Raw genomic sequence first — 26,190 nt, forward strand, 5'->3', positions numbered from 1 at the left:
TGGGAAAAAGAGCCAGGGATGCCCAAGCAACTCCTGAGCAGGCTGAGAGCAAGCCTCTCCTTGCCTGTACCCCTAACTTCAGTGAACTGTTCTTTGGAGACCTGAAGTTCAGAGGGAGAGATTGAGGTCTGCAGGCCACTGGGGTGAGGGGTCCTGAAGCGAGGCTGTAGAGGAGTCCCCTCTGCTTGTTGCTGGTGCCACTGAAGCTCCTAGGGAGAGAAGGAAAGGAGAGGACACTGAAGGAGGCCTATACCACCTCTCCAGGCCAGCAGGTCATTCCCTGACATGTCGAGAGCACAGAGAAGTGGTGGAGACCAGAATAAGTAGCTAGGTAGTCAAGTACTTGCCTACTGTGTGAGGCCCCAGCTACCATGCCCAGCACCCCCACCTCACCAAACAAACCAAGCCCACGAATCCTAGAACTCCCAATTTCAGCATTGCAGCCTTGGCTAACAGGCCCCTCACTCCACTCACTGTACTTGAAGTTACAAGAAAGCCATTTCTTCAGTTCTCAGGAACCATCACCACTATTCTATCCTTCCCAGTCAAGCTCTGGGCAAGGACATACCATTTCAGGGACACCACCCTTGTGGCTGTAGACTGAATGGATTTTCTTCTCTAGATACAGAATTATCTTACAGCTTGCTGAGTACATAAGACTGCCCCATGCCTCCACAGCTTTACCCCTTCCGTGGGCTGGGTGGAAACCAGTTTACCAGGAGATTCACTGTGATAGAGGATGAGAGATAGGGACTAATGACAGCTGCTGCTCAACTGGGCCTGGCTTCAAAGAAACAATTATCTATGAGTCAGTTAAAGGGGTGTGTTGGGGGAAGGTGCTGACAGACACGGTAGTTTGGTTGGCTCCTATAAGATCTACAGCAGAAGAATAAGATTAAAAGAACGAACACAGAGATGTAGTGCAACACTCACAGGAAGGACCAGAATTTCAAGAAAAAAGGCAGAGACAAACTATAGGGGAGGAGACAGAAGAAGGAAACTGGCCAATGATCCAGCAACTGGCAAAGTCAGCAGTAAAGCCATAGAGTAGCCAGTTAGAAGTCACCAACTGAGCAGGAAAGCCTACCTCTGCCTTAGAACTGCAGACCATTAAATATCAGTATGACAACCCAGGAGCCTGCAATCCTCCATCTTTCTTATTCCCTGGCTTCTTGCCCACTCTAGGAAAGACTAGAACCTAAACAAAGTCCATGGTTTCATCCTTTTCCTCTGGAAATTATTACTAAGTCAGGATTCTCAAATGCAGTAGGACCCCTCTCTGCTTACCAAAAAAACAAGCCATTCCTCTTTGGCTATGTAAGAGTCCATACCACTGCCCAACCTACTACAGCGTCCATCTTCCTGACTCAGGCAAGACTCATACCTCAGATGGTTAGTCCATGTCATGACTGCTGTCACTTCAACTCCACTTCATTCTCTTTTCTGCTTGCTTTTCTCACCTACTCTGGGACATGCCTTTTCTCCTTAGAGCCCAACCTCTTTCAGGACCCTCTTAATTCTCTGCCCAACAAACTCACCCCACATACCTGAGCTAGACAATGTCCACTCTTCCTGGTGCTGCTGCTGGTGTCGCAGGAAGCTGATCCGGTGGCGGAAGTGGCGAGGACAATGAGAACAGGTGAATGGTCCCTCTTGGGGTGCATGGACCCGTCCATGGCCCTGAAGCCGGGCAGCGGTTCGGAAAGCCTTGCCACAGATGTTGCAGCTGTAGCGCTTGGGGTCCGTGTGGGTCCTACTGTGGTTCTTGAGAGACAGCAGGTTGGGCAGAAGTTTGGGACACAGGGAACAGGGGTAGAGTCCAGTGGTATGGGCCTTCTGGTGATTCAGCAGGCTACCAGCATGGCGGTAGGAACGTCCACACTGAGCACAGCAAAAGGGACGTTCCTTGTCTTCAGCTGCTATGAAATTTATTCCTTGTCCTCCATTAGCTGGCTCTTCATTCTCTTCTGGATCTCTAGGAAGTCCTGATGGGGCCTTCTGAGCTTTCCCTGGACCAGGAAGATCCACCTCTACCATCCCAGCTTGTGGATCTCTGGTCTCCTCCGTCTGACTTGACACTTGACTGTGCACAACAGCATGAGTCTTCATGTGTGTGGCCAGTTCATTGTGGGACTCAAACACTTTGCTACAGTTACTACAAGCAAAGGTCTGGGCAGCAATGTGGTTGTGGCTCTTAGTGGTCACAGGATTCAAGAACTCTTTGGAACTAAGCAAACAACTGTGACAGTCTTTTCTGTCAGTGCTGGGGTTCAAGAGACCATCAGGTTGGCAATAGGTCTTGCCACACTGGCTGCAGCAGTGGTTTTCTGGTTGGAGTTGAGAGCTGCTGTCTGCACCATTCCAGCTATCCATATATCTTAGACTAGTACCATTGGACTGGCTGTCAGAGAGGTAAGAAGAATTCCTGGAGACAGTGTCTTCCAACTTGCCTTCTGGTTTGGTTAACTGATCCTGAAGAACCCAGGCACCATTGTGACTTATTTGTCCCCTGTCTCCTTGACACTCATCTACCTTCCCTACCTCCTGTGTAGATTCTGTGACTTCTAAACATGCTGGCCTACCAGGACTCGGACTGTGCTCCCCATGCTCTAGTTGGAGTACCGACTCAATACCATCTGACCTGCCCTCGAGTCCCCAGTCATCAAGGTTCTCCTTACTGTCTTCTGTACCATGTTGGCCTCCCTGGCCACTGGCCAGCTCTAGTTTGGTCTCCTCATGCTCCCGTAGATGTTGCTCTAGAGATCCCTGACCAGAAAAGCCACAGCCACAAAGGGTACAATGTATAGCTGCTGCTCTCTGGGGACATCCTGACTTTCGCCGACGTTGACTATCAGAATGCAGCCTCTGATGGTCTTTCAGGGCTGTGCGGTTGGAGTAGGTCTTAGAACAGAAAAGGCAGCTGTAACGGCCTGTCTCATGGTTGCATTGGTGGTTCAGGAGGCTGCCAGCATGGCGATAAGTCCGGCCACACTCCCCACATCTGAAAGGCCGATCCTCACGAATCAGTTTCTGGGTGCCCCTACTCCTACGTCGCTCAGCATGGACCCGCTGGTGGTTGGCCAGCTGCTTCCGCAGGCGAAAGGCTTTCCCACATTCACTGCAGCAAAAATGTCTAGGGTCTGCATGGATGCGCCGGTGGTTCTTGAGTGACATAAGGTTTGAGAAGCCCTTGGAGCAGGCCTGGCAGCCAAAGTGGCCAGTCTGGTGGCTCTGCCGGTGATTGATAAGGCTGCCAGCATGCTTGTAAGTGCGGCCACATACTTCACAGCTAAAGGGCCGCTCAGAGGTAACCTCAGTCTGACAGCCTGTATCCAACCCCTGCTCCAGTTCCTCCTCCTTTACAGTGGTCTCCTCCCACACTTCTTCTTTAACATCTGCCAGCTCCTCCAAGGGCTCCTCTTTAAGTTCTTCCTGGAGTTGCCCTATAACAGCCTGCTCCTGCCCTGACTCTGCTACATTCTGAGATTCACTGCGGCCTCCTACCTCTAAGATGGGCCCCACTTGGGGCTCTGAGCCTTTGCAGCGAGGGTGGTTCCGCAGATGATTCCGGTAGGCAGCCATGTTGGGGTAGCAGCGGGAACAGACAGGACAGATGAAATCACCTGTCTGGTGGATCTTTCGATGGTTCACCAGGCTGCCTCCATGGCGATAGGTCTTGCCACACTGGTTACATTGAAAAGGGCGGGGATGGGACTCCAGAAAGCTTTCACCAGCCTGCATGCAAAGGCTGTCCGCAACTGTGCCACCTACTCCCTCTTCAGACTTTATGTCCCCACCTTCTTCTGAGACAGAGGTCACTGTGCCCTCAAAGCCATGATCTGCAACTATTTCTATTGCATCACCTGATCCTTCCAAATGGCTAGGAACATTCTCTGTCCTATTGCTGGAACTTTGACTTTGGTGGTGACGCTCCAGGCTCCCCAGGTCATCATAGGTCTGACCACAGCAGCCACAAATATGCCCATAACCTGCTCCATCTAGAGCTTCTACCTCACGCTGCAGCTGATTCAGCAGCTCTGCTTCTGAGAGTTGCAGGGGAGGACTATGGGTAGAGGTTGTTTCTGCTGTGCCTTCCTCTTCTTCTTCTGAGCCCTCAGTTATGCCAGAAGCACCATGGGCCTGGTGCAGGTGACGCCTATAGCCAGTCCTCCCAGGAAAGATCATTCCACACAGGCAGCAGAGGAAGGGCTGTGCTGAGGCTACCTCCCCTGGCCTATGATTTTGGAAGTGACTTCGAAGGGCAGGCAGAGAATCAAATTCCTTTGGACAGAGAGAGCATTGATAGATGCCTGGAGGATGGCAGGACCTATGGCTCAACAGGTCAGCAGCATGGGAGAAAGAATCCCCACAGTCAGAACATGTGTGAGTGGCTTCGGTCTTCCAGACAGTGTCAGTGTCAGCAGGGTGAGAGTCAGACTGGCAAATGCCTGTCTTCTGGTCACTGTCCACCCTGGGGAGGCTACCACATAAGCCAGTTTCACTGCTCTCATCACCTGGGATGTCTAAGTTGTCAAGAAAACAGGCTTCTTTCTTTTCTAGTCCTTCCTCAGTGCCTGTGTCCTCTTTATCACCCAGAAAACAGGCTTCCTCCCTTTTAAGCACACATTTGTTGCCTTTAGATCCAGCCAGCAAACAGTCCCCATTCATTTCCAGGTTGTCTTCAGTCTTACAAGGACTTTCTCCCAAAGGGTCTTGGGAAGAATCCAGGACCTCATTGTTTTTCAACTTCAGGGTCCAGGTGCCCACAGGTGGGAGTTTGGCCTCTTCACCTGTACTATCTTGTTTCTGATGCTTTCTGGTCCACTGCCGACTATGACGTCGTAAATGGCTTTTCATAGCAGCCATGGTATGGAAATGCTTGGCACAGGTCCCACAGCTGAAGTCTCCTGTCTGATGGGTCTGCCTGTGGTTGATAAGGCTGCCTGAGTGGCGATAGCTCTTGCCACAGTCTTGGCAAGCAAATGTTCTTGTTGGTGATAATGTGTTGTCTGTCCTGCTTTTTTCTCCTTCCCTGTGCGTCATGCCATGATGTTCAAGACTCCTGAGATCTTCAAACAACATCCCACAAATACCACACACCTGTGGCACTGTCCTATCTGCTGTTGGGAGGTTACTGGTGGCCTCTTCTTCATGTTTGCTCACTTGTTCCTCATCTGTGTGGAATGCTGCTTCTATTCCCACTGGATCCGGTTCTTTCTTGACAGGGCTAGGAGACCCTTCAGTCCCTGGATCTGTACTTCTGCGTGTAGCCTTGCAATGTACCCGCACATGGTTGCGCAGAGCCATAAGGTTGGGGTATTTTCGTGGACAGAGTGAGCACTGGTACTCTCCTGTCCGGTGGCTGTGGCGGTGGTTTACTAGGCTCCCCCTGTGTCGGTAAGCCCGACCACACTCATTGCACTTATAGGGACGATGGTCCAGGCTGGCAGTGGGGGCTTCTTCCTCTTTTGGAGTACTGTCAGCGGACATAAGAGCAGCTGAGGACACTGATGACTGACTATCTTCCCCAGCTCCTTGCCGGGGTCTGTGATGAGCACGAATATGGTTTTTCAGAGCAGCTGCATTGAATAGCTGCTTGGAACAAATGGAACAGGGGTAGATACCTGTTTGGTGGCTCTTTCGATGGTTGATGAGACTACCTGCATGACGGTAAGTACGGCCACAGTCCCCACAACAGAAAGGTCGATACTCCTCTGAGCCATCTTCTAGCTGCCCAGAAGAGCTGAGCTCCCCAGAACCATTCAACATATCTGTTTTAGATGGCTGACCCCAGCTCCTCTCATCTGTGTGTCCATTTGTGGTAGGCATCTCTTTGTCTCCCCATGATTGTTCCTCCTTTACGCCCTCATGGGACTGCTGATGTTCCAGTAGATCCCGAGGGAGCCGAAAGGCACGCGGGCAGTGAGGACAGTGGTAAGGCCGGTACTGGGCATGCAGTCTGGAATGGTTCTTCAGGGCCATGAGGTTAGAGAACTCCTTGAAACAGATGGCACAAGGGTAAATGCCCACAGTGTGGCTCTGGCGGTGGTTAGTGAGGCTCCCAGCATGTTTATAGGTCTTTCCACACTGATCACATTTGTATCTTCGCTCCCCCTCAACAGGAAGAGGCTCAGTGGACTCCTGGGACTCTGTGAAGTTCACTACTGATTCAGCCAAATACTGTTCCAAATTGCTAAGGAGGTTGCTCGCTGGAGTAGGGAGTGGTGGTGCACCATCAGAATTGGTGGTGGGTACCCAGTCCCCTGTACTTCCTTTAGAATCTGGCTGAATTTCTAAGCTGTCTCTTTGTTTGGTACGTGGATCTTCCCAAGTCCCTGAAGCTGCCCTGGGATCAGCTCCAGATTCCCATTCATGTATCTCTTGTATATGCTTTGTCTGATTTTCCCAGCCTTCCCCAGAACCAAGCCTCTGACCCCAGGAGTCAGTGGACATGGTCTCACTCTGAAGGAGTGGAGTGGTTTCCTTGGCATGGGGGGGCCCGTGCCTTTGGTGGCTCTCAGGAGCATGAGTCCTCATATGGCTCTGGAGTGCCAGGGGATTGGAAAAATCCTTGCCACAGGTGGTACAGGGGAAAAGACCAGTCTCATGGTTCCGCTGGTGGTTGGCCAAGCTCCCTGGGTGACTACGATAGGGATGAGAGATGCCATCAGCTTCCTCCCTGTCCTGGTTAGCAGATGCATGGAGCAGTTCCCGATGCCGTGACAGTTCTGGGAGGTTAGGAAAGTGGCGCTGACAGTCAGAGCAACTGAATGAGAGAGGCATGTCCTCCATGGGGCAAAGTGGTAGAAAACCCTGGAGGTTCAGGAGGGACAGACAGGTGGCAGCAGCATTCTCTCTGCAGAAGGGCCAAGGCCTAGAAAGAGGGGGCAGTAGTCAAAAGGAAGGACTGAGTCAGTTTTGTTTCTTAGCTATAGGAGCATGTCACAAAGGTTTCCCAACCATCCACATCAAGGGACCTGCTCTCTGTTAGGTCTGGAGGTACCTTCAGAAAGCTTCACTATGCACAAACTTCTAGAAACATTCCTTAGGCTTCAGGTATCTCTTCAGGCATCCAGAGAGAAATAACAGAACTAAAATCTAGAGTCTAGACAGACCTGATCTTGTTTTTTAGATTATATATAATTGATCTTGCTGTTCTTCAAGCTTTGTACTCTATTATTCTGGAACAACCTAACAAACATCTATAAGGTTTTTTGTTTTGTTTTAAACAATGAGCCAGAACTACTTCTGGCTTTGTTGTTTTTTTGTTTTAGAGTTACGGTCTCAGCTCACTTGAAGCTCAAGCTGCTCTGGAATTCCCTGAGTAGCCCAAGTTGGCTTCAAACTCATGGATTTTCCTACCTCAGACTCTTGAGTTGAGACTGGAGGTGAGAGCCATGTCAGTTTGCCAGGCCTTACAGTAATAGTGCAAACCCTTCTCTCTTCACCCTTCAGTTACACCAAGTGGTCTGAAAACACTGACAGAGAAGCTGCTTTTTTCGGGTGGTCACCTAAGCTTTAGGGACTTCAGTCTTTTCGGCATCACACTGTTTTCCTGTTAGGTGCTTGTTTTACTTCCTTTAAATACATTTAATCCCATCCCATTTCGTGTTGACATTTCATTTTATCCTCTGCCTTTTCTATTCCCTGCCTATCTTACCTTGCTGTCTCCAACACTTTTCATTTCCTCTCCTTCCTCCCTAAATTATGATAACAACTAATGCTGGACAATACCATGTGCCAAGCACTGCTGTTACACAAACATATTTGGGGAGAGGGGGTCGCATTTGAGACAGGGTCCCACTATGTAGCCCTAGCTTCCCAAGTGCTGGGGTTAGAGTCATAAGACACTACGTATAAGCTTGTAAGTATATTTATGCCACTAGATCCAATGCCATGTTACCTTGCATTTTACAAAAACTCACTTCAAGAAACAACTTTCATTCCAAAACCCTCGCTTCCCCAGTAGCAGCTACTCATTTCTGCCACATCATCTTGCCTTTCTCCAAGGCTGACTACAGTCTCCTGGGACCCTAACAAAACTATTTCTACTCTCACCAGCTGAGCCTGTTCCCAAAATTCTCACTTCTCAAAACTCCTTCAGTGGGTCCCCTTTTCCTAATCAACCACGATAATACTTCTCTAGAGTCACTAGTCTTTTCTGCCAATTTCTTCTCTAGAACCCTACCTCACCAGGAGTGCCTTCTGGTTCCCGCCGCCGGCGCGTCCGTTGGAGGTCGTGAACAGGAGCGCGCCTGCGCACTGGGACCCTTACCCTAACTGCAGCCGCGAGCCCTAAGTGGTTGCTGGTGCGAGGGTTCTCGAGCTCATACACACGCACACTCAGCCAGGGTTCCCGGGAATAGTAGATGAGGGAAAGAGCGGGAGAAAGGAGGAGGTAGGGGGAACAGGGCACAGCTGGTATAGCCAGGAGTCCAGCCCAGTTCCGCGGACACTTCCTATTGTTATCAGGAACCAGGAAGTGTCCTAGGTGCTAATGCTTCCCCCCGAAACTTCCGCCTAGGAACACTTCCTGTCCCTCCTCCTCCGAGTGTTTCCACACGGACACACTTCCGGCGCTAGGTTCCGGGTGGGCCCAACTCTGTTTTTTGTTTTGAGATTGGGTCCGACTATGCAGCTCAGGCTGCCCTCGAGCTCGGAGCAATCCTCCTGCCTCAACTTCCAGAATGTTGGAGCTCACAGGAGGCGTGAGCTATCACACTCGGCTATGGGAGCAACCCTGGCTCCGCCCACGCAGGTCAGCGTGGCGTTCTTGATGAATTTAAGCCACACTTCCGTTCAAAGCTGCTAAAATCATTCAAGTGCTTATTCAGTCAGCACAGTAATAGTAAATATTCTGCAGCCCTGGCTACAGTACTTTGGTGACAGTTTTCACGAGGTTCCATAAAAGACTCTTCCCAAGACAGGAGTGGAGGGATCCTCACTAAGTTCACTCCTCGCTGTTAGAGGAAATGTGGAATATAAACGGATTCGGGCACCACAAAAGTCTTAGTGCCCTCTCCGTATCTTCCCACCTCCTAGCTCTTGGGGACACTTCGGGCGACTTGGCGGGTGTACACCGTTAATCGGCCTGGCGTCCCATCCCCTAAGCACCCAGAAACCCTTCGCAAGATACTTCTCTGCTTCTGTAGGTTCGGGGCTGCTTCCGTAAGTTTTTCCTTCCTCCTGAGCAAGGAAGGCGGCCTTCCACTTCCGCTGTCTGGCCGCCGGCCCCGCCTCTACACTCCCCCCCGCTGGGTCCTAGCGCCTGCCTCTCTCCGAGTGTCCCGAGCTCTGTCAGCGCTAGCAGCACCGCCGAAGCTGCGGAGCCTGCGGAAATCGAACCAGGTAGGTAGGACACGTCTGCGGGAAGTCGCAAGGGGCTCAGGCAGCGGGCACCGACGCGGTTTGAGGTGCCTTCAGTTTCCCGTCTGCTGCCGAGCGGACGGAGTTGACCAGACGCGAGCACCACGGGCGGGGCGAGCCGTGAGCGGCCTCGGGCGGCTGCGGGCCCAGCAGGTCCTAGAACCCGCCCGGTGCCCGCCGGTCAGCACTGTGGATGCCTAGGCTCAGCGGACGCGACTGCCGGTCTTGCTCGGCGCGGACCCGAGGATCCTAGAGTCCGCCATGTTACAGGCTTTTGTCTGTGTGGCGAGGGCCTCCCAGCCAAGTCCTTCGCGGCTGCGCGCCCCCCTCCCAGTCCGAGGTTCTGTCCGCCCCTCCCGCGGTCCTAAAGAACGCCATTTTGCAGGCCTTTGTCCTGCTCTGGATCCTTCGTCCATTCATTTCTTCATTCCTTCCTTCTTCATTCATTCTGTCCTGCTCCGCTCGCCGAAGCCACGTTATCCTAGGGTTTAGTCCCAAATGAGTCAGCATACAGCCCCGCTCTGAGGGGGCTGCCTGTTTGGCGAGGACACCCGCACAAACACGGTTGCAGAGAGCGAGGAGCGCTGGGTTTCTGCAGGTCTTGTCCCTCCTCAGAGAGTCTGGTAGGCCCTACTGCCCTGCAAACTCCCATATGCTTCAGGGACCCTATTCCACTGAAGAAATTGAGACCCCGAGCGCTATGGATCCCTCGTATTTACTGCTCGTTAAATAATCTTGTGGGGAAGGGAGTATTGGAAGCATGCAAGTATCTTCCCGTGGGAGAAGGAAAACGAGGGCTGGCTCCTGGGCGAAGGGAATTGCATATGGAGATGGTAAAGTTTGTGAATTGTTGATGGAGCTTAGCTTGCTGACCAGAAGGGACACTGCCACAGAAACTGAGGGTGGAAAAATGGGATCATGTTGTAAGCTGACTGGTTGTTAGGCCTAGGATATTATTAAACATTCACCACAACACAGTTACGTCGATTCACCAAAGCTTTTTGAGGCTTATATGTTGACTATTTGAGGCTTATATGTAGGCCCCTCTTTTATTGTTTGAGCTACACCTGCACTGCCCCCCCCCCCCCAAGCTTTAGGGGCACTGAGTCTCATTAACTTGTAAGAAAGTAAAATGTCATTCCCCTCATTAGATTTCATCACAACAGTAAACAAATTGGAGTGCTAGTGTGATACTTGAACCCTGTGACCTTGTAAAAATGGGGCATTTCAGTTAATAAATAATTTGTGACTGACTCTCACAAACTCCTTTGATGGAAGAGGCAGAGGCTATAGACCTGGTTGTGAATCCCACCAGAAGTTTGCTTTCCCTCACCAGTTTTGGAACAACAAGCACGTAGAACAAAGTTCCCTGGACCCTAGTGCTGGAGGTGAAAAATTAAGAACCAAATAATAAAATATGCAAGTGCTAATAAAGCAATAGTCAAGGGGACAGATGGCAGAAGTGGTGGCAGCTGACTACTTGGCTTCAAATACCAGCTAAGTCTATGGTAATTGCCTGGCTTTTCTGTGTTATCTCTTATTTTAAGAACATGTTTAGTATTTTATTTTATCCTGTGTGGAGGTCAGAGAACAACTTACTGGAATTGGTTCTGTCTTTCCACTGTGTGGGTCCTGAGGATCCAACTCAGGTTGTCAGGCTTGGCTGAAAACACCTTTACCCACTAGGGCATCATGCTGTGCTCTTATGGCTTAATTTACTGATTAATTTACTAATACTAATTTAAGTATTTAGCCTTAATTACTTCTGAAAAAAAAACCTTGTTTCCAAACACAGTCACTGGGGAGGTTGGAGCTTCAACATTAGAGTTTTAGAAGAAGACAAATATTCAGCTATAATAAACTTATAAGGCATCGGGAGATGAACTTGAAAAGTCAGATCAGTGTGTATAAAATACACATGATATCTGGTCCACAGGAGTAAACCTGCATGTAGGATTTGATATCTGAGTTCCAGGCCAGCTAGGGTTATATAGTGAGACTTTGTCTTAAAGCTAAAACATGCAAGCAGTGCCAGAAAGAAAGGAATGTCAATCAGAGAAAGAGTACAGGATTCACACCTGTAATCCCAACACTGAGGAGGCTAAGGCAGGAAGAATCAGGGCCAGCCTGAGCTACATAATAAGATCCTGTGCACCCTACTCCCCAAGAAGGTAGACAAGAAAACTTCTATTGTTTTTTTGTGTATGAGCGTTGTTTACGTGTATGTATGTGCACCAAGTATATGCCTGATGCCTGTAACTGGAGTTGTAGGTGTCTGTGAGCCACCATGTGGGTAATAGGAACCAAATCTGTGTCTTCTGGAACAAGAAGTTAAGCAATTGTTCTTAACTGCTGTGCCATCTCTCCAGCACCCAGGAGGGCCTTCTTAGGGAGATGGCCAAGCTTGATGACCAGAGAAAAACAAGAGAGAATTGACTCCTGCAAGCTGTCCTCTGCCCTCCACACACCCACAGTGAGTGTGCATACACAAACACAAAGAGAGGAAATACAATTTTTAAAGAAAAAAGAAAGACAACCTTGATAGAGGAGTGTGTGGGAGCAAGACCTAAAGTGACAACGGGTTAATGCATGGACAAACAGAGAACCTCAGGAGACTGAGGGGAAGCAGTGCTGACGCCAGAACTGTTAGTATAAACCACCTGAAGTCAGGAATGAAGACTGGAAACCTGGGCCAGAGCAGCCTAGTGAGGAGCTGGACGGAGCTCAGCAGGAGTGAGATGGTTGGAGATTTGCTGTTCATAGAAAGTATTGGTCTGTCCCAGGAAGTGTCCTGGTTTTGCGTAAGAATTTTAAGTGAACAAAGAGTGACCTTAAGAGTCCAACTCTAGTCTAGCTCTTTCTTCCTTTCTCTCTCCCCCTTATTGTCTCTGTCATCCCCAAATAAGCCTTCTGTGTGGGGGGAAAAGAAAGAGTCCTGACTCCTGGGTTTGAAGATTTGAGTTTTGACTCTGGGCATCTTAATTAGCTGTGTACACTTGACTTGTGAGGATTTTTAAATAGGGTTGTAGTAAAAACATATTTTAAAATAGAGTTGTAAAAATGTTTCCCTCCTAGAAATACTTGAAGACTGGGGAGATGTGTGTTCTGCCCTCCTCTCTCCCTGTTTCTTTCTTCCTTCCTTCCTTCCTTCCTTTCTTTCTTCCTTCCTTCCTTCCTTCCTTCCTTTCTTCCTTCCTTCCTTCCTTTCTTCCTTCCTTCCTTCCTTTCTTTCTTTCTTTCTCTTTCTTTATAGTTCTGAGAGTAGAACAGTGGGTCACACTGTCAGGCAAGTGCTTTCTTTCCCCTTCTGTATCCTAGCTCACATAGCTGGTTCTTGTGTTGGTTGAATGGTCAGAGTTTGTTTGAAGTATGGATTTCAGGTTTGGCGGGCTAAAACACTAGTCATACAAACCTGATAACCTGAGTTCAAGCCCCCAAACGCAGGCAAAAAACTAGATTTGGTGGCACAGGTATGTAATCCAGCACTGCTATAGGGAAGTGGAGTGCAGAGGCAGGAGAATGGCCGAGGAGCTTATCCACAAGCTAGTCTGGAATACACAGTATAGCAACAGAAACAGTAAGAGAGATCCTACCTCAACAAGTTGAAAAACAAGACTTGACCCCAGTTGTCTCACCTAAGTCCTAGCACTGGGGAGGCTAAGGCCGGTGGACCTCTGAGTTCAAGGACAGCCAGGGCTACAGAGAAACCCTGTCTTGGAAAAAAGAAGAGGAAGAAGAGAGTTGGGCGGTGTCTGATCCACTGGAGCCTGGCCATTTTGAGCTGTCTAACATGGGTGTGGGGAACTGAATTCATAGTCTCTAGACCAGTGGTTCTCAACTTCCTAATGCTGTGGCCATTTAATACAGTTCTTTATGTTATGGTGACCCCCAACCATAAGATTATGTTTGTGGCTACTTTGTAACTGTATTTTGCTACTGTTAGGAATTACAGTGTAAATATCTGTGTTTTCAGATGGTCTTAGGTAACTCCTGAGAAAGCCATTGGAGACCCACTGGTTAAGAACCATTCATTGTTCTAGACCAGTGAGCGCTCTGCTTCGAAATCTCTCCAGCCTGTCTTTTTTTTTTTTTTTTTTTTAAGAATAAAAATACAAACAAATAAAAAAAGTAAAAATACAGATTGTAGTGTCGTACATCAACTTCAGTAGATGATGGTTCTTTTTGTTTGCTTTTTTAAAAGGATTTTTCTTTTAAAGATTTATTTATTATGTATGTGAGTATACTTTTGCTGTCTTCAGACACACCAGAAGAGGCCATCAGATCCCATTACAGATGGTTGTGAGCTACCATGTGGTTGCTAGGAATTGAACTCAGGACCTCTGGAAGAGCAGTCAGTGCTCTTAACCACTGAGCCATCTCCAGTCTGATCCCAGACTTCTGAGCAAGGACTAAAAAACTTTAAACCCTAGAGTCAAGTCTCAGCCATGTTAGGTTTCTAGCTGTATGACTTGACAAGTCTCTTTACTCTCAGAACTCAACTCATTATGGGGTCAGGGCTTCCTGTTTCAGGCTGCGTGAGAATTATGCATGGTGCCACACCCAGCTGATCAGCTCTGATAAGACTCCATATAGTTGAGAGAAGCAGTCTGATTCCATTTGGTCCTTGTGCAGTCCCATGTGACAGTACTGTCACCTCAGCTTTGCAGGCGAGAAAACAGGTTCTACGATTGAACAAAAAGTCACATCAGCGGCAAGTGGTGGAGGCTAGATTTGAAGCTGTGTGGTTTGCCTTCAGAATATACTTGGTTACACACAACTCTGCTTCTTGGAACCTTGCTTTCTTGTGTTGATGTAAGGGTATGTCGATACATGTAAAAAGGTTAGGATGCTGTGGAATTGGGCAAGTACTTAGCAGATGTGAGCTGTCCTAGGGATGAAGCAAGCAAAGCCTCATGCATGCCAGTCAAGAAGTTGGGCTACACTCCCCAGCCTGGCTTTTATTTTGTTTTTTCTTTTGGGGAAATTTAGAAGGCTAGAGATGAGACTCGGTGGTAGAGCACATATCTGTCCTGTACTAGGCCCTGGGTTTAAATCTCACTCTTTGCCCCGCCTCCCAAATGCTTCCTGGTATGGTGCTGACTCTACAGAGCCTTTCAAGGGCTCCATTGGTCAACCAGGTAAACTGCTTCTATATTACTTTTTCTGGAATAGGCCTCTATGTCCCCCCATCCCCAAGGATGGACTCCATCCTCCTTCTCCACACCAGCTCCTATGATGTATAGATGAGGACACAGGTCTGTAAACAGATCCTAGTAAATGATATACAAGTCTGAACACAGAACCTTGGCCTGACACCCTCCGAGCACACCTGGCTCTCCTCGCCCACTGTTGCCTGCCCCAGCACCACATCTAAGCTTCTCTTAAGAGGATCTACCCTAATCCTCTTGCCTTCATCCCTCTGGGAGGATGAGCGGGTGTTAAGACTGATGCAGCTGTTAATCCTATTTTTTCCCAACTATGATCCTAGGAGCAGCTGTGTGGATGTTATCTGGGCTCTTGGCCAGAAAGTAGGGACTCAGCAAGAGCTAGTCCCAGGGGCCTCGCTAGCTCAGTCAGACATATCAGTTGTGACTGAGGAAGAGGCTTGGACTGTCAGCAGTAGGTCAGGCTGCCTTGAGAGTGAGCTACTACCAGAGTTTTAGAGCTGAGACTAAGAGATTCCAGTGCAAAGGATGCACCAAAATTCCTATCTGGGGTGGTGTGCCTTATAGCTATGCATAGTTAGAATTCTCTGAGCAGTTGTTCCTCTAAGCAGCTGACCAACATATACTGGAGACCCATTACCTCCAAACATAGCCAACCACTGTGTCTAAACATTGGCTCCTCCTTTCTCTGGACCTAGGTCTGTCTTTCCTGAGCATTTGGAGATCCTAAGACCGTGGGTGGAACTGAAAAAGGAACATTGAGAGAGTACTGGAACCTAGGCATTCTAGGAATGCCAAGGGTTTAGAAAACAGAGGTTAAGGGGTGGATATAGCCAGTCCCTTTGTGATGTTGGCCCCTCATTTAGTGATTTCTACCCCTAATAAGCAGATCACAGGGGAGACTTGAACCAAGTATCAAAGCTGAGGACCATTAGCAGGAAGGGTGTAGAGGTTCTGTGGTTTGGGCTGAGGAAGAGTGTCAGGTGGGAAGTACGGGTGTGAGCCAGTTACCTTTGAGACTGGAAAGATGGCTCAGTGGCTAAGAGCACTTCCTGTTCTTGCAGGTTATTCAGGTTTGATCCCTAGCACCCACATGGTAGCTCACAGCCATCTTAACTCCAGTTTCGGGGGATTGAACAGCCTTCTTGGGCACAGGCGTGATGGGCATGAGCCAGTAGTCACTCATACATGTAAAATGAATGTAATGTTTTTTCTTAAAGATAGGGTCACCGCTGAGATCTTGAGAGGGCTTTGATGAAGAAGGGAGCCTTGAAGAATGCAGAGAGATGGTTTTGGCTTAATTTTGCTTCTTTTGCAGAGAAGGCCTACTCACCAAGGCCATGGAAGTGGAGGCTACAGAGGCCAGGTCCCCAGGCCCCTGCTACAAGCGCTCTGGCCGGCGTTATAAGTGCCTGTTTTGTACAAAGACATTTCCGAATGCTCCCAGGGCAGCCCGCCATGCTGCTACACACACACCTACAGACTGCACAGAGGAGGGGAATGAGGTCCAGCCAAAGGTGGATACAGAGCCCAAGGCCGAGGAAGCCAGTGGAGACAAGGTATCTGGTTCAGTAGCCAAGCCCCGGCCCTTTGCTTGCCCATTGTGCCCCAAGGCCTACAAGACCGCTCCTGAGCTACGCAGCCATGGGCGCAGCCACACTGGTGAGAAGCCCTTCCCATGCCCAGAGTGCGGCCGCCGTTTCATGCAGCCCGTGTGCCTGCGTGTGCACCTGGCCTCGCACGCTGGTGAGCTGCCCTTCCGATGCACACACTGCCCCAAGGCTTATGGTACACTCTCTAAACTAAAGATCCATCAGCGTGGGCACACAGGTGAGCGGCCCTATGCCTGTACCGACTGCGGCAAGAGCTTTGCTGATCCTTCGGTGTTCCGCAAGCATCGGCGCACGCATGCAGGCCTACGACCCTACAGCTGTGAGCGCTGCGGCAAGGCCTATGCTGAGCTCAAGGACTTACGGAACCACGAAAGGTGCGATCCCTAGATACAGCTGGGAGACAAACGTGGGAATTAGCGTCTCAATAGACTATGCCAGTGGGAAGAGGTGTGACTGGACACTTATCTAAAGATGGGAGCTCCTGGTTGAAAGAGGGTCAAGATGGGTGGCAGAGGGAAGTGACTAGACATGGAACCCTGAGAGTGGGCAGGGCTTTTTTGGCCTATGATCCAGTACAGCTGGAAAGTAGGCAGTACTTGGAGTTAGTCATGCTCAGGGTCTTAGGGGAGGGACACATGTGGGTAGGTCATAGGAAAGAAGTTCTGTGGATTTCGACTCTAGGGTACAGCTCTGTGGCTCTTGGGGAATTAGTGCCCAGACAGGCTATAGGGCTGAAGCAGTGAGTCTGTTGTGATCTAACCAGGTCCTCCATTACTCCACAGGTCCCACACAGGTGAGCGCCCCTTCCTCTGCTCAGAGTGTGGTAAAAGCTTCTCTCGATCCTCTTCCCTCACATGCCACCAGCGTATCCATGCAGCCCAGAAACCCTATCGCTGCCCAGCTTGTGGTAAAGGCTTCACACAGCTCAGCTCTTACCAAAGCCATGAGCGCACGCATTCAGGCGAAAAGCCCTTTCTGTGCCCTCGGTGTGGCCGCATGTTCTCTGACCCCTCAAGCTTCCGCCGCCACCAGCGGGCACATGAGGGTGTAAAGCCTTATCGCTGTGAGAAATGTGGCAAGGACTTCCGGCAGCCAGCCGACCTGGCCATGCACCGGCGAGTACACACCGGCGACCGCCCCTTCAAGTGCCTGCAGTGCGACAAGACTTTTGTGGCTTCCTGGGACCTCAAGCGGCATGCATTGGTGCACTCAGGACAGCGGCCATTCCGCTGTGAGGAGTGTGGGCGAGCGTTTGCTGAGCGAGCTAGCCTTACGAAGCACAGCCGCATGCACTCGGGCGAGCGTCCTTTCCACTGTAATGCCTGCGGGAAATCCTTTGTGGTGTTATCCAGCCTCAGGAAGCATGAGCGTACCCATAAAAGCAACGAGACTACGGGGGCTGCCCCCCAGCAGGAGTTGGTACTGGGGCTAGCGCTGCCTGTAGGTGTCGTAGGTGAGGGCTCAGCTGCCCCCGTGGCAGGTACAGGGATAGGGGACGCTCCAGCAGGGCTGCTAGGGTTACCTTCTGAGTCTGGTAGTGTAGTGGCCACACAGTGGCAAGTGGTGGGCATGACTGTGGAGCACGCAGAGTGCCAGGGTGCTGGCGTTGGGGAAGCTCCTAGTACCTTGGGAGATGCAGGAGAGGTGGGGGGTGAGGAGACTGATGAGAAACCCCCACAGTTTGTGTGTCGCGAGTGCAAAGAAACGTTCTCCACACTGACATTGCTACGCAGGCATGAGCGCTCACACCCAGAGCTCCGGCCCTTTCCCTGCACCCAGTGTGGTAAGAGCTTCTCAGACAAGGCTGGGCTTCGTAAGCACAGCCGCACCCACAGCTCTGTGCGCCCCTACTCCTGTTCCCAGTGTCCCAAAGCTTTCTTGAGTGCCAGTGATCTGCGCAAACATGAACGCACCCACCCTGTGCCCATTGGGACCTCCATCCCCCTGGAGCCCCTTGTAGCTTTGCTAGGAATGCCAGAAGAAGGGTCAGCTTGAAGTTTGTAGCTGTTTCCACTATAGTCCCAGAAGCCCATCCCTAGTCTCCAAATCCCTGCCTCTGAGCAACTAGCTCAACTCTCAGTCCACCAGGAGCTGTGTGGATGGTGGAGGCTGGTGGCACTTGTGAGAAAGACTCATTAAAGCATCAGCTTTGGTACCTAGCTGTCGTCTGTCTTCTGGTTCAGTCTAACTTCAGTGGAAATCTGGGATTAACATACAGTAGAAAGGTCTAGGTGACATCTCACAGTTTAGCCTGACCCAGAACGCACTATGTAGCCCAGGTTCACCTTGAACTTAACCAGTCCTCCCAGCTCAGCCTCCCAAGTACTAGAATTACAAGGATTTACCACCACACCTGGCTTCTTAAAGGGTCTTGAAATACATTGCTTGCCAAAGTATACTTTGTGTTGTATTGTGAAAGAGATTTCATGGCCAAGTTGGTACAGGGATGTGTCTGTACTTCTGAGAATAATTGGTGACTAAAAAGTGTATTAAAAGTATTAGTCCTGCAGTGGACAGACTATGTGGCTCTGTTTAGCCTGTATTCAGAATCATGAAACCTTTCCTAATTAAATCTATCCTTTCACAGAAAGTAAGTTGGGGCTAAACAATTACTTTTTCTCAGGGCTAGAAAGATGGCTTCATTGTTTAAGCCTAAGGTTCACAATAAAAAAGGTTTGGTCTCCAGAACCCATACTTATCTTTCCAACTACTTTAAAAAAAAAAAAAAAATGCTCTCCCCACCATATGTGAGGCAGCCAAAAAACAAAAATCTTTTTTTTTTTTTTTAAAAAAAATCTGTTTATCACAGTAATAAATTAGGAAGCATATTTGGAGGAAAACATTTCACATTAAAACCTACAAACTACCAATAATTAACCTTACTAGAAAAGTCCTTGCTGAGTTTTATGGTTCATGCCTTTAATCCCAGTACTCCAGAGGCAAAGGCAGTTGTTGGATCTTAAGAGTTTGAGGCCAGCCTGGTCTACAGAATGTGTTTCAGATAGCCAGGGCTACACAGAGAAACCTTGTCTCAAAGAGAAAAAAAAAAAAAAGCTAAAGTTACAGGAAGAATCACATACATGCCTAAGCAGCAGCAAATACTGTGCTCCTCAGTGGACAGAGTTGCTCCTAAAAGATGTTGAGAGGCTGCACCGCTCAGGAGGCAGAGGGTCTGAGTTCCAGGCAGTCTAGGCCATATCAGGAGGCACCAAAGTTAATGCTGGGATTTATGGTGGTGGTGGAGCTCTTAACTACTTCTGTGAGGTCCCGGGCTCTTACACAGCATTAGGAGGGAAAAGTTGGCTTTTCGAGTCTAATCTTTAAATCCACTGCTTTTGCATTAGATCGCAGTGTAGCCCAGGCTGACCTCGAACTGGTACTTTCTGCTGTAGTTTCCCAAGCACGTGCCGGCACACCTGACTGTCTGTTTCTTACGTTTGTTGGGAAAACGACCGGGGTTTTCCTCTCCTTTGTGTTTGCTGCCATTTCTTTGTCTTTCGTGCCAGCTGGTTCATCAGTGCAGTGAAATCAAACTTGGGGTGGGAGTAGATTATTTTGCCATTTCCCCAGATTTCTGAGGTTTGTATCAGCCCTGGAGCTGATCACTACACGAACTATGTAACTGGCCTGTGAAGTTCACATTGATCTTCCAGTGTTTTCAAGTTTATTCGTGTGGCCAAAAGTCACCATCACAACTAGAAGACAGAAGATGACTTGGGCACACGGCTTGTCACTGGCCTGATGTCTGCTTGTGTATGGCATTATGAATATATTTAAAAACATCCATGAGAACTTTCATGTGCACCATTTTGGTATATAGAAAGAGCCCAATTTTTTAACTCAGTCTGAAAATCCAAAGCTAATATGGAACATCCATCTTTCTCTTTTCACTTGGTTTAGCTTTTGGTGTTGAAGTTAGGGTCTCAAATGTACTAAATATTTACTATACCACTAAGCTACACCTCCAGCCCATGATACTTAAAAAAAAAAAAAGAAAAAAAGAAAAAAAAGAAAAAGAAATAGGTGATGTGTTTGACCTGCTAAAAACCAAAACACTAAAATAAAACATACATGATTGGCACAAAAATTAAAGTCAGCCGGTAGAGTGAGAGAGGGGACCCAGAAACATCTACGCACAGATTTGTGAACTCACTGTTACTTATCTTCAAGGTTTGTAGTGGTGAGGATTGAACCAGGAGCCATAGGCATGCTGGCCAAACACTTCAGCATGAGCTATATCTCCAGGGCTTTATTTTGAAACAGCAACTCATAAAAGTTACTAGACTGGCTTCAAACTCCTCTAAACCAGATAGACTTGAAACAGCTTTCATTTTTTCTTTCTTTCCTTTTTTTTTTTTTTTTTTTTTTTTCAAGACAAGGTATTTCTGTGTAGCTCTGGCTGTCCTGGAACTCAGTCTGTAGACCTAGCTGGCCTCAAACTCAGGTTCACTTGCCTGGATCAAAGGTGTGTACCACCACCTGGCAGACTTGGAAGTTTTGGTCTTGCAGTGTCAGCCTGCTGGAGCAGGTGTATACCACCAAGCCCAGCACGTTTTATTTATCATGCATTCCTTATTGATAGCCCGGAGTGGCCTTTGAAATCTTACGGTGTTGCCATTTAGCATCTGAAGTGATAGGATAGCTACCAATTTTTGTGAACATTTTAAATGACAGTTGTGATTGTTGTTTACCTCACTGGGAAAAACTAGACTAATACATAGTTTTCCTTGAGAAATGTCTAGATGAGGCTGTGACATCTTTATTGTCACATGGCCTGCCAGAACGCATATTAGCCAGATGTGGCACCACATACCCATAACCCAAAAACTTGGGAGGTGGAAGTAGGAGAGAGAGGCTAGACATGGCTACATGGCAGATTTGAAGGAGTCTAAAGTGAAAAGAAAGACTGTCTCAGTAAACAGAACAGTAAATAAAGTGGGGTGGGGTGGGGCCACCTGTTACACAAAGAAACCCTGTCTTGAAAAACAAGGGGAAAAAAAATCCACAGGGTGAGGATAAGGTTTACAAACATGGAATTGGGCGGGGCAGGCAGTGGGGCGGGGCAACGGTCCTTGGTATGTTCTCCTTTAGAGAGTTATGTAGCCTCAAATTTTCACAGAATACTTATTCTTTTAAATTGTGTTTATATTTAGTTTGTTTGTGGGTATGTGTGTGCCATGGTGCATGTATGGAGGTCAAAGAACAACTTGGGAGAGTCCGCTTTCTGCTCCCACTTGGGACCAAGGAATGGAACTTGTCAGCAAGTACCTTTGCCCGCTGAGCTGCCTTGCCTGCCTAAGCTAATACCCAAAGCAAGCCAGAACACCCTTCCCAAGCTCTTCTTTCTTTTTCTCTGTTTTTGAGAGTTTTGCTATAGAGGGTCCTTTTATCAAGAACAGGGTCTCCCTATCTCAGCCTCTTGAGGTGCTGAGATTACAGTCAAGCACCACCAGACTAGGATTCTGAGTTTGTTGAAAGACTTGAGGACCACCAAGTTGGCATTGTTGGGAAGTAACCAGGGCACAGTTCATCTCCAGTGCTAGTTGTGGAGACATTGTAGCAAGCAGCCAGGATTCAGGAATGCAAACCAGGTACCCAGCACCAGGATAAACAGCAGATCTCTCAATGGCAGGGGCAGCAGGCACATCCAGGTTCTCACAAATGAGTATTTAGAAGTCTTTCAGGTTGGTAAGATGGCTCAGCCAGTAAAATGCATTTGCCACCAAGTTCGATGGCCAAGATGTGCATGATAGAGGAGAACTGATTCTTAAAGTTGTCCTCTGAGCTCCTAAAATTGCTCTCTGACCTCTAACAAGTGATGTACACTCGAGCGTGCACACACACCCTAAGTGTCTAAAATGGAGAAAGGTCTTTAGAGTTGAGATTGTATGTAGTTCAGTGCTAAAGCATTTGCTTAGCTCTTAATGAGGGCTTTGGTATCATAAAGAATAAAAGTTCCATGGGGTGCAGGTAGAGGACATGGGTCTTTAATACCAGCACTTGGGAGGCAGAAGTAGGTTGGACAGTGAGGTGGTTCTTGCCACCAAGGCTGACAACCTGAGTTTGATCACTGGAACCTACATGGTGGAAGGGGATGACTGACTACAGAAAGTCATTCTGTTGGCCTTCCACACACTCTGGCCCAGATGCACACACATACACACACACAAAACAGTCATCAAGTTTATACTTTATTTACAAACTTGCTGTTTTTAATTTTAGTTATACGTTTACGTGGGGGTTGTGTGCATGTCTGTGCAGTGTTCACAGAGGGTGTCACATCCCCTGGAACTGGAATTACAAGCAATTGTGAGCCACCTGGTTTAGCAGCAAGTGTTCATAAGTGCCAAACCATCCCTCCACCGCCAGTGATGTGTTTAAGCTATATATGCTTTTATAGCTAGAACCCTCAGACATCAGACACTTGACCCATACTGAGCTAATTTCTGTGTACGGTTTGAGGCAGGAAGCTCAGCTTCATTTCTTTGCATATGGATTTTCTAATGTTCCAGATTCATCTGTTGAAAGGACCATTCTTTGTCCATTTATTATCTTGGTCTTCTTAAGAAAAATAAACTAACTATGAGAGGTTCTGTTTTGGTTTCTAGCTGGGGACAAGCCCAAGGCCTGGCGCATCTAGGCAATGCTCTACATCTATTAACCCACACCTTCACTTCATGTCTGTCGTTAAGCCAATACCACACTATTTTGATTATTGTAGGATTAAAATTTTTTTTATTTCTACATATTTTGGCTGCATGTATGTCTGTGTACTCAGGAAAGGGTGTTAGAGCCCCTAGAACTGGTGCTGTGGTTGGTTATTAATAACTGTGGTTCCTGGGAACTGAATCCTGGACCTCTGTGAGAACAAGTGCTCTTAACCCTCAGCCATTCTCCAGCCCCGGTTAGGTTGCTTTTGTAGGAACTTCATGGTCTATGAGGCTTCCAGCTTGTTTTTAGTTGTTTTTTTTTTCCTCCCAACTTGTTTTATTTCAAGATTTCCCCCCTGGTTTTACAGTTCTATTTTATTTTACTTTATTGAGTAAATCCAGTTTTTGAGACTGGATTTGAGAGTTGGGTGTTGGTCCCAAATTCAGTATATAGTCCTGGCTGCTCTCAAACCTTCTATCTTCCTGCCTCAGCCTTCTCTGGAATTACAGATATATGGCATCGCACCTTAACCCCATTTGAATTTTTGGATCAGGTTGCCAGATTTGTTCCCAAGAAATTTTAAAAGCTAGTTTAGGTTTTGGTAATTATACTGAATCAATTTGTGGGAAATTGCCAACTTAACAAGATGATGATGATGATGATGATGATGATGATGATTACTTGTGAGCATGGGATGCTTTAAATTTAATTTGACATTTAATTTTCAAATATTTTTAAGCCAGGCAAAGTTGACACACACCTTTAATGCTAACACTTAGGAGGTAGAGGCAGGTGAACCTGTTCAAGGCCAGCCTGGTTTACAGGACAGCCAGGGCTACACAGAGAGACTTTGTCTCACAAAATAAATCACTGAATGCCCATGGGTCTATTGCTGGGATGTATGTCTGTGCATCTTGTGCATGCAATGCCCAAAAGAGGGTGTTGGGAGTCCCTCAAACTGGAGTTAAAAGACAGGTCTGAGCTGCCGTGTGGGTACTGGGACTCAAGCCCAGGGCCTCTGGAAGAGCAGCCAACTCTTAACCTCTGAGCCATCTATCCAGCCCCACCTGGATCTTTAATTCCTTTCAACAGTATTTTTTTTTTTATTTCATCTATGAATCTTTTTGTTTGTTTCAAGAGAAGATTTCTCTGTGTAGCCCTGGCTGTCCTGGAACTCTATCTGTAGACCAGGCTGGCTTTGAACTCACAGAGAGCCTCCTGCCTCTGCCTCCTGAGTGCTGGGATCAAAGGTATGTTCCATCACACTTGGTTTTATCTATAACTTTTACACTTCTGTTGTTAAATGTATATCAAATATTCTTTCTGTTATTACAAATAAATTGTTCTCTTTTTCTCCTTCATTACATTTACTTTGTTTTGGGACAGGGTCTCTAAGATATTGTTGATTGGCCTCAAACTCACTCTGTAGCAATGGCTAGCCTTGGAACTTCTTATCCTTTTGCTTCTCAAGTACCAGAATCACAGGCAAACCACTGTGCCAGACTTGGGCTGTTTCTTGTCAATGGTTTAAAAAAAAAAAAAAAAAAAAAGTCTTTTGATACTGGGGAAGTTCCCTTTCATTCCCACTGTGATAAGCTTTTTCAAAAAGAAATTTCTTAGGGTCAAGTTGGCTTGGAATTTAGTATACAGCCAAGCATGACTTTGAACTTCTAACCCTCCCACCTCCACCTCCCAAGTGCTGGAATTACAGGCCTGTGTGCCTGTTACTCAAGCACTCCACCGACCAAGCCACTTCTCAAGTTTCAAATGTTAAGTTTTTAAATATGAAAGCAAGTTTTATTTTGTCAAATGCATTTTCTGTGTCTATTGAGAATATTCTGTGGCTTTTGTTTTTTACTCTACTAATTACCTGCAGTATTTGACCTCTGATAGTAAACCAACCTTGTACTTCTGGGATAAACCCCACTTGGTGGTATTACAAAATCATTTTAACATGGTATTTGGATTGGATTGGATTTGCTAATGTTCTATTGAATTCCAGTGTCTGTATTCCTTAAGTTTTTGTTTTTGTTTTGTTTTTTTCTTTTTTTAATATTTATTCATTCTCATCCAAAGCCAGCCTGGTCTACAGAGTGAGTTCCAGGATGGCCAGGACCACACAGAGAAACCCTGTCTGAAAACAAACAACAACATTTTATTCATTTTATGTGCAAGTATTTTGCCTGCATGTGTGTATGTACCACATGTGAACTTGGTGCCTGCAGAGGTCAGAAGAGGGTACTGGATACTTAGGAACTGGAGTTACAGATGTTTGTTAGCCACCATGTGGGCCCTTGGAAATTAGCCCAAGTCCTCTATAAGAGCAGCAAAGTTATTAACTTATGAGCTACATTTCTAGCCTAAGATTTTTGCTTTCTTGAGTTAGCATCTTGTGTGTCCTAGGTAGGTCTCAAACTAGCTATGTAGGATGACTTTCAACTTTATTAGTCTAAGCTGGCCATGGTAGAACCTTCAGGCAATCCCCGAACTCAAGAGGCTGACTCAGGAATTCAAGGCCAGTCTGGTATATGGCCAGTCTCAAGCCAAGAAACAATTACAACTGTAATCCCAGTTCCCATGGGAGGCTAAGGGATAAGGGGTGCCAAGAGTTCAAAGTAACCCTGGGTTACAGAGTAAGATCTGCCTCAAAAGGCCAAAACAACAAGACCAGGGAACTCTTAACTGAGTAATAAGGATACTCTTTCTCAGCAACATTTGTAGCTATTTCTGGTGATGTGATTTATATTCTAAGAAGATTAGAACAAAAATCACCTCTACGACTTGTGCTGCAATTTTGAGGAAGGACAAATTGTTCCCTTACAAGGGTGGGGCTGTGGGTGACAGAGGGCCATCTTGGGGGTAGTTTTCTAGATGAGGTTGGTGTCCTAGTGACTGAGCAATATAAAAACCAAAAACAGCAACAAAAGCACCCCTGGATCTCAACTTCACTGAACAACCTTATAGTAACTTAGACTGTTAGGGTTTAGTCTGGAAGTCACTGTGAACTCATGGTAATCCTCTGACTCAGTGCTAAGATTTCAAGCAGGGCACCATACCCAGAAAATGGTAGCTGTTTACCCATTGTGTTCTTATCAGTTCTGTGGGACAACTGTGATACCCATAATTCGTTATAAAAATGCTTCCTCTCATGCTGTGACTTCAGGCAGCCTGTGTCTCTGACTCTTGAGAGAACCGACTGCTAACCCTTTTTTTCCGAATCACCTTGACTGAACAGCTTTGTTAGGAGATATTATGAAGGCTTTTTACAAAAGGCAAGAATTGTAGACTTGGTATGGCTTTGTCATAAAGATGACTGTATATGTGCACACATGCATGTTCATATATGTGCAAGTGAGCATAGAGGTCAAGGACTAGTTCTTTGGACCTTCTTTGAG

The 26,190-nt window shown here is 47.5% G+C and overlaps 2 protein-coding genes across 4 annotated transcripts; one reads left to right on the plus strand and one right to left on the minus strand.

The window, feature by feature from the left end:
- Positions 1-89: 89 nt before the first annotated feature.
- On the minus strand, positions 90-8,021 carry ZNF646 (zinc finger protein 646). The gene is made up of 2 exons (XM_080911598.1): positions 1,548-8,021; positions 90-209 (listed from the first exon to the last, which is right to left on the minus strand). Exons 1-2 carry the CDS (start codon positions 6,790-6,792, stop codon positions 109-111), a joined length of 5,346 nt encoding a protein of 1,781 aa, XP_080767724.1. The 5' UTR covers positions 6,793-8,021; the 3' UTR covers positions 90-108.
- A 1,266-nt stretch (positions 8,022-9,287) lies between these two features.
- ZNF668 (zinc finger protein 668) lies at positions 9,288-18,528 on the plus strand. 3 transcript variants are annotated; one of them, XM_080912002.1, is made up of 4 exons: positions 9,288-9,348; positions 15,850-16,090; positions 16,340-16,518; positions 16,927-18,528. In XM_080912002.1, exons 2-4 carry the CDS (start codon positions 15,872-15,874, stop codon positions 18,137-18,139), a joined length of 1,611 nt encoding a protein of 536 aa, XP_080768128.1. In that variant the 5' UTR covers positions 9,288-9,348; positions 15,850-15,871; the 3' UTR covers positions 18,140-18,528. The 3 variants fall into 3 exon arrangements, with proteins under 3 accessions (XP_080768128.1, XP_080768126.1, XP_080768127.1); XM_080912000.1 differs by having other exon boundaries at positions 15,850-16,518; XM_080912001.1 differs by lacking the exon at positions 9,288-9,348 and adding an exon at positions 10,738-10,874 and having other exon boundaries at positions 15,850-16,518.
- The last annotated feature ends 7,662 nt before the right edge of the window (positions 18,529-26,190 follow it).

Source organism: Micromys minutus (assembly GCF_963924665.1).
Source record: "Micromys minutus genome assembly, chromosome: 2".
NCBI lineage: Eukaryota > Metazoa > Chordata > Mammalia > Rodentia > Muridae > Micromys > Micromys minutus.